Below are 12,660 nucleotides of genomic sequence, written 5' to 3'. Positions count from 1 at the left end.
AGCAACTTCAGCGCGGATTGGTGGTACAAAAATGTAATCTTTTTTGCTGCCATAGTTTATTCCCTGTGCAATAACCACACGGTGAGCATATCATCCAACTCACCATCCACCCATACCGTTGGCAAGAATGCACTAGCTCGGCTGGTTAGGGCATCTCCAACGCCGACCATCAAACCACACGCATACGTCTGAACCGTGTTGTTCGGATATGTTGTGTCATCCAACGCGGACATGTATCGGTCCGCAAAGCGGTCCGGACGCACTTTCTCCTGCAAAACCACAGACAGGCGTTGGGGCTTTGTGGCGTCCAGACCGTTGTCACGCCTGCGTCTGACCGCCCTGACCACCGACCCCCCCCTCCCCCCCACCGGCGTGCACTTCCCTCCTGAAACAGTTATCGCCACTCCAGACCGCCAGTGTCACATTCATGCCCGTCCAGAGCGGACACGGCCTCTCACCGGCGCCGCACTGAAGCGGCGCACCGGCCGAGAGCGCCGCCCGCGCCGCTTCCCAGTGCACGCGACTCCTCCGTGTTCAAACGACACCACGGCCGTCGCCCGTCTGCCGCCCACATTAATGGCACGCGGTTGCTGAGGAACCTACTTCAGCTCCATTCGTCTGTCCCTCTGCCTCTCACCATTGCCATTCGCCCGCTATATAAACTGCAGCCCCAGCCATAGCCGAATTTATCCACCTCCGGTCCCTTTCTCCTCTTCCGCATCACTCCCGCCATGGACTCTTCGCGCTCCAAAACTCTTTGGGATGAATTGTAGCCGGAGCAGAAGAAGGAGATGGCCGCCATTGTTGTCGGTTGGCAGGCCAACAGGTAACCGGAGGCCGACGACACGCTAATATAGGACGCGGTCGAGGACGAACCGGCGCCATCCTCAGCGGTGCATTACACCATGACCATCGGCGAGGCCCGTGTCCATTACATGGACATGTTGCGGGAGGAGCTGGAGAATAAGTTCCGGGAGGCGCACGCCGACACGGCCTACAACCTCCAGCTCCTCCAGGAGAACCGGCAGGTGGAGGAGCCGCTCAATGCCGGTAGGAAGATCGCACGAAACGCGGACGTGGTGGAGCAGGCGGTGCTGCTCGAGTCCTACCGATCCGCTCGCCAGATCCACCTCAACCGATAGCGGTACCGCCAGCGTCATGTGGAACTAGAGGCCTCCTACAAGGAGTTCGACAAGGCGGCAGACAAGGTGTGGGGGCAAGACCAACGAGGAGGAGGAGGACATCGCCGGCTCCGCCCCAGCCGCGCCCCTCCACCATGACCACGAAGTCACCACGTCTGCGGGCATCGCCAACAGCGAGAAAGAGTAGTGCACAACAGGTCACCGCCACTCGGGGTCCAAATAAGACCACCGCTTCTTCCCTTCCGTTGAAGCCAAGCTTGGTGGGTTGAACATTATCGGCCATTTAGCCACTTGGCGGCGACATGGAGGCAGACAACTTCACTTCCCGGGGCTCCGGAGGCGGAGTTGGAGAGCGCCGAGGCGAAACTAGAGAAAGCAATAGTTCTCGGTGAAGGAAATATGCCCTAGAGGCAATAATAAAGTTGTTATTTATATTTCCTTATATCATGATAAATTTTTATTATTCATGCTAGAATTGTATTAACCGGAAACTTGATACATGTGTGAATACGTAGACAAAACAAAGTGTCCCTAGTATGCCTCTACTAGACTAGCTCGTTAATCAAAGATGGTTAAGTTTCCTAACCATAGACATGTGTTGTCATTTGATGAACGGGATCACATCATTAGGATAATGATGTGATGGACAAGACCCATCCGTTAGCTTAGCATAAAGATCGTTAAGTTTTATTTCTATTGCTTTCTTCATGACTTATACATATTCCTCTAACTATGAGATTATGCAACTCCCGAATACCGGAGGAACACCTTGTGTGCTATCAAATGTCACACGTAACTGGGTGATTATAAAGATGCTCTACAGGTGTCTCCGAAGGTGTTTGTTGGGTTGGCATAGATCAAGAAGGATTTGTCACTCCGAGTATCGGAGAGGTATCTCTGGGCCCTCTCGGTAATGCACATCACTATAAGCCTTGCAAGCAATGTGACTAATGAATTAGTTACGGTATGATGCATTACGAAACAAGTAAAGAGACTTGCCGGTAACTAGATTGAACTAGGTATGAGGATACCGACGATCGAATCTCGGGCAAGTAACATACCGATGATAAAGGGAATGATGTATGCTGTTATTGCGGTTTGACCGATAAAGATCTTCGTAGAATATGTAGGAACCAATCATCCAGGTTCCATTGTTGGTTATTGATCGGAGATGTGTCTCGATCATGTCTACATAGTTCTCGAACCCATAGGGTCCGCACGCTTAACGTTCAATGACGAATTGTATTATGAGCTATGTGTTTTCGTGACCGAGATTGTTCGGAGTCCCGAATGAGATCACGGACATGACGAGGAGTCTCGAAATAGCCGAGAGGTAAAGATTGATATATTGGACGATAGTATTTGGACACCGGAATGGTTTCGGGACGTTTCGGATATTTATCGGAGTACCGAGGGGTTATCGGAACCCCCCAGGGAAAGTAATGGGCCTACATGGGCCATAGGGAAGAGGGAAGGCAGCCCACAAGGGGTGGCCGCGCCCCCCTCCCATAGGGAGTCCGAATTGGACTAGGGGAGGGGGCGCGCCCCCTTTCCTTCTCCTCTTCCCTCTCCCTTCCCTCTTTCCCCCTCCATGAGAAGGAAAAAAAGGGGGGCGAATCCTACTAGGACTGGAGTCCTAGTAGGACTCCCCTCTCCTTGGCGCGCCCCTGGTGGCCGGCCTCCTCCTCTCCCTCCTTTATATACGTGGGCAGGGCACCCCTTGGAGACACACCAATTGTTCCAAGCCGTGTGCGGCGTCTCCCTCCACGGTTTACTCCTCCGGTTATATTCACGTAGTTCTTAGGCGAAGCCCTACGCGGATCACATCACCATCACCGTCACCATGCTGTCGTGCTGACGAAACTCTCCCTTGACCCTCTGCTGGATCATGAGTTCGAGGGACGTCATCGAGCTGAACGTGTGCTGAACTCAGAGGTGTCGTACGTTCGGTACTTGATCTGTTGGATCGCGAAGACGTTCGACTACATCAACCGCGTTAACCTAACGCTTCCGCTTTCGGTCTACAAGGGTACGTGGACACACTCTCCCCCTCTCGTTGCTATGCATCTTCTAGATAGATCTTGCGTGATCGTAGGAATTTTTTTGAAATTACATGCTACGTTCCCCAACACTCGGGGCTCATGGGCGGACACGGGGAACGGGCACCAGCGATCATTAGAGTAGGTATTATACCTCCATAGTCGAACAAGCACCGCTTTTAGTTGAAGTATGTCCAATATATAATGAATTTCGTCGTGCTTATATGAAATCCGTCGTGTTTGCATGAATCTCTTTCGGTTTATATGAAAATCCGGCCGTGTTTGCACGAATTTCGTCTGGTTAGTTTGGATAGTAGTTATGCGGGCAGCGTTGGATGGCTGCCTCTCGCATCCATGTCCGCAGACTGGTCCCCCTGTCCGCGGATGAATGCGGGAGGAAATTTGTGGGTCGCTATTCGAGATGCCCTTAGGCCTTTTTCTGATGAAACTAGTCCTTCCGAATTCAAGTCCCATACTAGACTTATTATTATCTTTCCCAAATGATAAGTGTCACACATGTGGCAGGAGGCACTCCGGCCCTAACATTTTTTACAACTAAAGCTGTCATCCGAAAAGAAAGAAAAATAAACCAAAAAAACTGAAACTTGCCATCCGAAAAGAAGTTGCCATATGCTTGACAACTAAAGTTGCCATCCTCATGTCGCTAAATTTTCCATAAAAACATTCGGAGTTGCCATGTGCTTGTGCCACACGTGTGGCACTTATCAGGGTCCTTATCTTTTTTATTCCTTGGGTTTATGTAAGATTTTTAAATTTTATGTGATGGTCCTTAAGTCTCAATATTTATTGACTGAGTCTCTCGAAGGTGCTGATATACGGTTTTCTAAATCTTAGGTACCTAAATTTTTTCTTTGCATTAGCCAATTTCTGCTTTGCATGAGGCCGAAGGAGGGGACGATGTGAGGAACATCAACGACGAGCATCGGCCACGCCGAGGTCGAACCAGGACCTCATCAGAGCCAGGGATGAGCAGTGTCCCAGGTGGAGGCGAGGAAGAAACTTAACCGAGGGCGGGGTCGTCGAGGTTCCTGTAGATCGGGGGGGTTTAGAAGGATGGTCGGGGCGGCGGCCAGCACGACGGTGGTGGAGAACTGGAGATTGAAGGTAGGGCGGGGTGGCGATATTCGTCGGCCACGAAGGGCGGGGGCATGTGATTAGGGCAGGTTGGGCTGCGGGGGAGGAGGAACCGCCGTGCGCGGATGAGTAAGAAAGAGGAGAAGAAAAGCAATGCGCGTATGACAGCCGTTGGATGTTGATCAGATGGTCGAGAGAAAAAGTGACTGACACTCAGATATATTTTCTGGTACCTACTTTAGGCAGTCCCTATGATATATGTTGTGTGTGCATGCCTTTATAGAGTTGAATGTACGTATGTGTATGTGAATATATGCTTTGGGACTTTTTTTTCTCGCCTACACATAGCTTTGGTCTTATATGACTTTCCTAATTACGGATGTGTTTTCGCATGTGTGTGATTTTTTTTAAAACCCCACCATGTATTAGTTAATTTAAAATGATCATACAATCATTCATTACAAAATTAGCCACGCAGGGCGGTACAGTATTAAAAAGAATACCATCGGACCTACTATCAAAACTAAACTTTGCAATCTCATGAGCCACCATATTGGCCATCCTGTTAATCTTGAATACTTTATACCATCATCAACTGAGAGATATTCAATGCCTTTTTTTAGGTCTGCCAAAGCTGACCTGTCAAAACACTCCTTTCCAAACACAGAAGCCACAGAAGAACAATTAGTTTCCAAAATGATGGGCTTGTCAAGAGTGGTACAAATACACAGGCCGGATATGGTCGCTCTTGGTTCCGCTTCCTCGATGCTATGGCAAACTCCAATGAATTCCTAAGAGGAGATGATAACTTGTCCATAATGGTCTCTGACGACCACCCCCACGCTTGCAGCTTTGATGGCCTCCACATAACTTGCGGCGACATTAATCTTGAAAAAACCCAAGGGGAGAGGCTTCCAGGAGATAACATTCCTCTCCATATTAGTGTTTACCTTGGTTTCTTCCTTCACTTGCTTACCTTTGTTGCACACTGCCACCTGCACGTTTGGGCCAATAATTTTGAACAAAACACACATGTTCGCATGTGTGTGAGTTGGTGTCGGCTATGCGCATCATATTTATGTAGAGGCCAGATGAAAATAAATCCTCCCTTTGTTAAAAAAATTATGGAAGGGAGTACATCCTACGGGCTAAGGGCATCTCCAACGCTGACTTGCAAATTTGCTCCGGCATCCGTCCACGGACAAAGGGGATCAGTATGCGGACACTGATGTGGGAAGCGGCCATCCAACACTGCCCGCGTACATTTCAACCACCGTTGGAACTAACCGGGCGAAATTCATGCAAACACGGCGAATTTCATATAAACCGGACGAAATTCATTAGATTTCGGACATACATCAACTAAAAGTGGAGCTCGTCCGAGGCCGGAGGTATAATTTTGGACATACTTCTAATCACCTATAGTCTAATGCCGGCCGCGGCGGAACTCCACTCCCACGACATGGCTACCCTCCGTGGCTTTCGCCTCCACAATATCTTCCTTATGTCCGTCTGCGCCGCTCATCGGAGTAGCCATGCTTCAACCGGAGGGGAAGAATGCCTACTCCGCTTCCGTGAAGCCGAGGCGGGGGTCGACGATGGTCTGTGCTGAACTAGGCAAGACACCAGCTGTGTATGACGGCGACGCTGCGGCGGCGGCCAACGTGGGACCCAAGCAGCGGTGGCCTCCCGTGGTATACTTTTCCTTGGTTCGGCGGCGGCTAGGGACATGCGGGCCGGCCCCGCTGGCAGGGCGCGGTTCCGCCCAAGTTTGTGGCGGATGGCGTGGCCGTAGGTGCGGAAGGATCACGACGACACGGCGGCGTCCAATGCATTCACGATGCCAGTGCCACCGTGCTCCTCCGCTTGCGGGCGTGGAACAACTGGCCACTCCTCTGTGAGATGGCTTGGAGCGGCGAGGTGCTATACCAGGGGCCAACTTGGAGCGGCGGTTTGCTCCTCCGCTTGCCTCGCCTGCAGCCTCACCCATGGTGCTAACGGCCTGGGGCGGCGAGGGAGGTGTAGCAGCGAGTTGCCTAGCTCGTATCAGGCGGGCTCGGTGGGCTACCCAGTCGGCTTTTATGTCGTAGAACTCCTCTTTCTGATCGCCGGATGCCATGGAGAGGGTGCAGAATATGGTGCAAGGAGGAGTAGGGGACCGGAGGTATGGTGCGGTTCTTGCCCGACGTCTGGCATCGTTTAAATAGCAGCGAACTCGAGGAGCCAACCGGCGTTGTGTTTAATGCCGGCCGGCTGGCAAACGGACGTGTGGCCAGAGTAGATTTCTCGGCGCACACACAGATTCAATAGAGGCGGCCGGGGCTGTTTGAAGCCGGTTGAATGTCGCGATGAGGCGTGTTCAGCCGGGCGTGCAGCGGGCGACGCTCTCTCGACCGACGTGCCACTTCAGTGCCAGCGTCAGTGAGAGTTCTCGTCCGCTCTAGGCCGGCGCGAATGCCGCTCCATGACGGCATGAGTGCGGGCAGCTGGCGCCTGACGGGAACGCAAAGCGAGCGAGGGTTTTTTATGGACCAGGGTAGTTAGACGTGGGCGTGACGGCCGTCCGGACACCCGCAAAGTCCTCTAATTTATCTCCGGTTTACAGAAAAATATGCGTCCAGATACCGGTAAAGCCTCCTGGTTATTTGTGTTCAGTTTGCGGTAAAAAGCGCGTCCGCCCGACCGGCAAAACACGTCCGGCCTCCTGCCGCGGCATACGCCACTAGGCACGGATTCGACCAATTGCCTCCCCGAACCTGACCGGTCGCGCATCGTTGCAAATGGACTCCGATTCCACCTATCCCCTCGTCGGACTCCTTCCGCCCCGACCCTTAAATCCCAGGAGCAGCCCTCCCTCCCACGGCGCCCAAACCCGCCAATCTCCTCCGTGACTCGCCTTGTCTCCTCCGCGATTCATCCATGGCAGCGACGCATCGGGTCTCCGCCGTGATCTTCGACCTCGACGGCACCCTCTTGGACACAGGTACGCGGATCCGCTCGCTCTCAAGCTCACGCCGCCGTCCCGTGCCGTTCGATGCTCCGCCTAGTTCGGTCGACGTGTCCTATGCTCGAATAGTTACACAAGGATTTGTTTTTTCTGTTCGTGGCGGGATGTTTGGTCATCTCCTCCAAACCTACGCCCTGCATTCGAAAATCACGATTTGTTGTGCCGAGGCGCTGCCTTTCCAGTAAAGCAGAGTAAAAGTGCAATATGAAAGTAGCTTAAAAAAAGTTCAATATGGAGTTTGTAAAGTGTGGTGTGTCTCTTGGTGCAGAGAGGGCAACAAGGGACGTCCTGAAAGAGTTCCTGGGGACCTACGGGAAGGTCCCAGATGCGGCCAAGGAGGAGAAGCGATTGGGGCAGATGCACAGGGAGTCCACAACCGGGATCATCGCAGACTATGGGTTGCCGATCACCGTCGAGGAGTATTCAGAGGCAATATACCCGCTGTATATCAAAAGGTTTGGTTCGTTTTACTCAGCTGATCATGTGTCAGTCACGATTAACGGAAGCACTGAACTTGGCCTCACTTGTTCTCCAGGTGGCAAAGGGCAAGGCCACTTCCAGGGGTTAACAGGCTTCTCAAGCACCTCCACAAGAACGGAGTACCGCTGGCGCTCGCTTCAAATTCCATCAGGAGAAATATTGATCACAAAATTTTGAAACTAGGAGGTCTGAACCTTTCTTCAATCTACATGGAATAACATGCCACCCCTTTTGGTATTCCACAAGTGCCACTTGGAATGCGGAAAGTAGTTTTTGTTTTACTAAAGGAAAGAATAAGTCCGTCGATATAGTACCAAGTCATTAATCTGATGAAAGAAATTGTGGCTTTGCTTGATCTGTCATGACTATCTTCTGAGTTTCTATGCTCACAGTTTGGGTGTACTAGTCATTGTTAATTCTGATTTTCAGTCATCTGTGCCCTAGACATTCACTTGCACAAACACAAAACTTATAGCAGTAATGGAATTTTTATGAAGTGCTAGATTTATTTATGTTATGAATTGTATGCTGATTTGTTAATTTTTTTACTTGTTTTCCAGAACTGAAAGACTGCTTTTCGGTGGTTCTTGGTGGTGATCAGGTCCCTCATGGAAAACCTTGCCCTGACATGTGCGTACTTCAAAATTTTACCAAATGTTTGTTGCACGTTTCTGCAGCGATTAGCATGTACAAACTGCAATATTTCCATGCAACATCACACGGTGTAACTTGCAGCGAAATTACCTGTGTGTCCCAGGAACATTCACGTATAATGTCATCTTATCTGACCATATAAGATAACCAATTTTGGTGAAAACATTATTTAAAGCATCTTTAGCTTTGTGCATAACATTGCTGATTATGTGTCATCAATGCTTTTGTAGATTTCTGGAGGCCGCAAAGAGGCTTGGTGTAAATCCGTCGTCATGTTTGGTCATAGAAGATTCTCTGTAAGTATAGCAAACACTACTCCCGTACAGGCTTTTTCCCCCCAATGATGGTTAGTTTTCCTTTTGAAAGGGAAATGGAAGAAGTTTAGGTTTCATACGAGATTTAGCTTATCCGACAACAGACAACTTGTTAGAATGTGCATCATAGTATAGATAGCAGCCTTAAATAGCCGAACATAGACATAGTAGCGATATAGTTGCGCTAAGAAAACCAAATTTAGAAACTAGTGCTTATATGCTTTTTATTTTATTTTTCAAATGCGTTTTCTAAGTGTTGACACCCAAGACAATTGCACTTTACAGTATAGTACCATGCCAAATTTCTGCACTCATGGAGATATTAACGTTGCTTTTGTTAAAAGATAATACCTGTTTTGTATTTAATTGAACTTACTGCTTTGCTGGCAAAATGTTCTCAGTGTTGGAGTTCAGGCTGCCAAGGCTTCAGGGGCGAAGGTAGTTGCTGTTCCATCACTGCAAAGTCAAAGGCATTGTTACTCAATTGCTGATCTCATCCTCTATTCACTGCTAGACTTCCATCCTGAGTTGTGGGGTCTTCCCCCATTTGAAGATCGTAATTCTTTCTCCATTAACCACCAGCTTCATTTTTGTTGATTTATTTCAATTATTTAAGTCTGCTGGCTGCCATTTATGTTGCAGGCATCCAAGGTGCTTTGGCCATGGAACCATTACTCTCAAATGCTCAGATAGGTGACGCGGTACAAAACAGTACTCTTACACTTATAGCAGGTCGGATACCTTCCTATGTTCTTCTAATATGTCAACAGCTGATAATATTACACTTCTTAGCACATAGTGGTTTGCAAAATACTGTAACAGCACATTTTTTAACACAAAACAGTTTTTGCAACAGGTGAGTGCACCTACGACTCTATTCCTGATCAAATATCAGGAATTTTCTTTGGTTGGACCAAGTCAGAAACTTATGGAGTCTTTAAAGCGGTGGTCAGCACTGGGTGGGATCTTTCACCGGGAAAATTTGAAAGAGTGATGGTTGGTATTTTAAACTTAGTCTTATCTCTTGGCTATTCTGCACCTTTAAGATGTGTTAATTGCCCATTGTCATTTACAAATTTAAAGGGTTGTGTTTTCTGGGAGTTCTGTTGCTGTAGGTTAACACATGCAAAATACTCCAGACTTTGCTAACTGCTGTGGCATTATTGCCAAAGAATTGTAAAAGGAAATAATTTGCCAGCCTTGATCTGTGGTTGTCCTTTTCAGCACATATGCTTTCTTGATTCTCATTACAAGGCCAAAACAGAGGATCACTTGGAGCTTTTATTAATTGGCTACATCCGGAAGCTCCAAAGCTCGGTAATGACCTTATCATGTAAATAAATACAAATTCATGAAGTTGACACTTTGTATTCAGCTATGTATTTTATTTCTTCATTTACATTCCATTTGGTACTCTACTATGGACCCTCTCCGCCATGCAACGCAGAACTCCGCTAGACACAACCAAGCATATTAAATGACAACTTTGTCATATGACCATTGTCAAAACCTTGAATGCAAGTCCAAACATGATTATAACCTTTGTTGCAGGAAAATATATCTCAAGCAATGAACATAACTGATGAAGACCAGGCCACTGCAAGAGATGCACTAGACCTCCCAGCTTTCTCTGAATATGCAAAGACAAGGAGTGCATTGGACCTCCCAGCCTTACCTGAATATGCAGAGCCACGAAACGGCCTTCTTCTTGCCTGACGCCTGACGTGCCACTACAAGCTATCTGATATTATTGACAAGATTGCGGGTATCGCTTATTTTCCTTAAAGACATGTAGGGATTGCTGGGAGAGTTGTAAGAGCTGCCTGGAATGAAGCTTGCTTCGCATTCATGAAGGTGGAATCTCTCGATATTCTCAATTTCTTGGTATCTTTTGACAGACTCACATCAGAAGATACACTGTAATATTTTATCTATCATTGTGTGTGCCTTGTCGTGCGGATAAAATGTGTACAGACAATGAAGTGGGGGTAGAAAAAGATTATTTACGGGCTGATAGTTTAAAGCATTTGTCATGTTTACTCTTGGAAGGAGCTCATTTTGTGCCTGCATATGCTCACGGCCATAACCGATGTGGCAGGATGAGAAATGCAGGGAAGCAGCAGGGATGTTCCATGTCCATCCTGAAGACCTGAACATCCAGAATGCTACTCCCTCTGTTCACAAATATAAAGATGTTTGGGTTATTTCAATATAGCTACATACGGACACACTAAAACGTGTGTATATACATTTGATTCAGGAGAAAGTTAGAACATCTTATATTTGTGGAAGGATGCAGTAATGTATATCAAAAAAAGTATGCTCTGCTTGTTTCAAAAAAAAAGTATGCTCTGTCAAATAATGTTCCAAGAGAGAGACATGTTCTTGCACATCAGCTAAAGTACTCATGTAAGTATACATGTACAAAAGTTATTCTTTGTACGAAACGCGATCGAGCAGCCGGCTATTTTCGGAAGCATTTGGAAACTCCAAAACGCGTGAATGATCTTTTGCCAAAAACAGCACGACGTAACGTATTTTCTTCTTAATAAAGCTAGCTATAATGATCTTCCCTCAAAAGAATTAAAATAGCAAGACGTATATGGTCCCCACCTCATCTCGGATCATCTTTGGCTGAACAAAAGACTTGCTCCGGCCTCCGGACTTATCATGCCTTCTTCCGCTCCCTTTTTCCTCACAAGTTTGACGACAGAGAAAAACAATTCAATCTTGGGTGTGCGTAAAACAAGCAAACAAAATTCCAGTAAACTAACACAGTTCATATACATGCCCAAACTGTTGACTTCCTCGTTGCCAAGATGAAAATTTCAAGGAGAAAAGAGGTTAGCGGGCAATTAACCTCATTCCGACACGCAATTTTGTAGGAACAAAAGAGGCATACTTGTCAAAACAAAAATAACAGAAGCAACTCACGACATTTAGGCAATTCTGGTCACAAAAGATGGGCAATGTGTAACGAGGTCTGAGGCAAATACATGTTAAAATAGAAGCAACTAGATCATCATGGGTGCTATGTAGCAAGAAAATAGGAGATCGAGGCAACTTTGACTTAAAAAAAAAACTTTGACTTGAAGTTGTGGCAACTCTTCGCTGTCCACCAGCAACAACACACGAACCAAACTAGCAAGGATCTCGGGAGCAACTAGTTGACTGTTGACGAGCGCTCCTTCAGGAGCCTCACAACAATCAGCGTCACTTGGCGCGGTCTCAGTCGCCCGCCACGTGTCGTGCTCCAGACGGTCCCTCTGGATTTTTTTTATTTTTTCACACGCATTTTTGGCTTTTTAAACGGGTTTTTTCTGGGTTTTTCGACGTTTCGGTTTTTCACCGGTCTTTCTTAGCTTTTGGATAAAAAAAATCCGAAAAAAATTTTACGCAAAAAAACGTGTTTTCTTTCTTTTTTTTCTTTCGTGAGAGTCACGGTTTTGCTTCCGCGAGAGGCACGCTTTTGCTTTCACCAGAGTCACGACCGTGCCTCTTGGAAACGAAAAAAAACACGTTTTCTGTTTTTTTCCTTCCGCGAGAGGCACGGTTTTGCTTTGGCGAGAGTCACGGCCGTGCCTCTCGAAAACAAAAAAAAACGTGTTTTGTATTTTTTTTCCTTTCGTGAGAAGCATGGTTTTGCTTCCGCGATAGGCACGGCCGTGCCTCTCGGAAACGAAAAAAATGTGTTTTTTGTTTTTTTTTCCTTTCACGAGAGGCACGGTTTTGCTTTCGCGAGAGACACAGCCGTGCCTCCTCGGAAACCAAAAAAATGTGTTTTCTCTTCTTTTCTTTCCTTCCGCGGAAGGCACGGTTTTGCTTTTGCGAGAGGCACGGTTGTGATTTCACGAGAGACACGGGCGTGCCTCTTTCGGAAAGGAAAAAACCCGTGCTCCCGGTTTGGTTCTTTCGTCCGTTTTTTTCGT

General features: G+C 47.6%; 1 protein-coding gene across 2 annotated transcripts; it reads left to right on the top strand.

The window, feature by feature from the left end:
• Positions 1-6,993: 6,993 nt before the first annotated feature.
• Positions 6,994-10,754, top strand: LOC109754413 (bifunctional riboflavin kinase/FMN phosphatase). Of its 2 annotated transcripts, none has more exons than XM_020313331.4 (10): positions 6,994-7,259; positions 7,552-7,738; positions 7,819-7,949; positions 8,324-8,393; positions 8,648-8,713; positions 9,133-9,287; positions 9,374-9,463; positions 9,588-9,727; positions 9,956-10,048; positions 10,283-10,754. In XM_020313331.4, exons 1-10 carry the CDS (start codon positions 7,196-7,198, stop codon positions 10,445-10,447), a joined length of 1,161 nt encoding a protein of 386 aa, XP_020168920.1. In that variant the 5' UTR covers positions 6,994-7,195; the 3' UTR covers positions 10,448-10,754. The 2 variants fall into 2 exon arrangements, with proteins under 2 accessions (XP_020168920.1, XP_020168915.1); XM_020313326.4 differs by having other exon boundaries at positions 9,576-9,727.
• Positions 10,755-12,660: the final 1,906 nt, after the last annotated feature.

This window comes from Aegilops tauschii, chromosome 3, assembly GCF_002575655.3.
Source record: "Aegilops tauschii subsp. strangulata cultivar AL8/78 chromosome 3, Aet v6.0, whole genome shotgun sequence".
Classification (NCBI taxonomy): Eukaryota; Viridiplantae; Streptophyta; class Magnoliopsida; order Poales; family Poaceae; genus Aegilops; species Aegilops tauschii.
The sequence above is the reverse complement of the archived record's forward strand: the minus strand, read 5'-3'. Positions and strand labels throughout refer to the sequence as shown.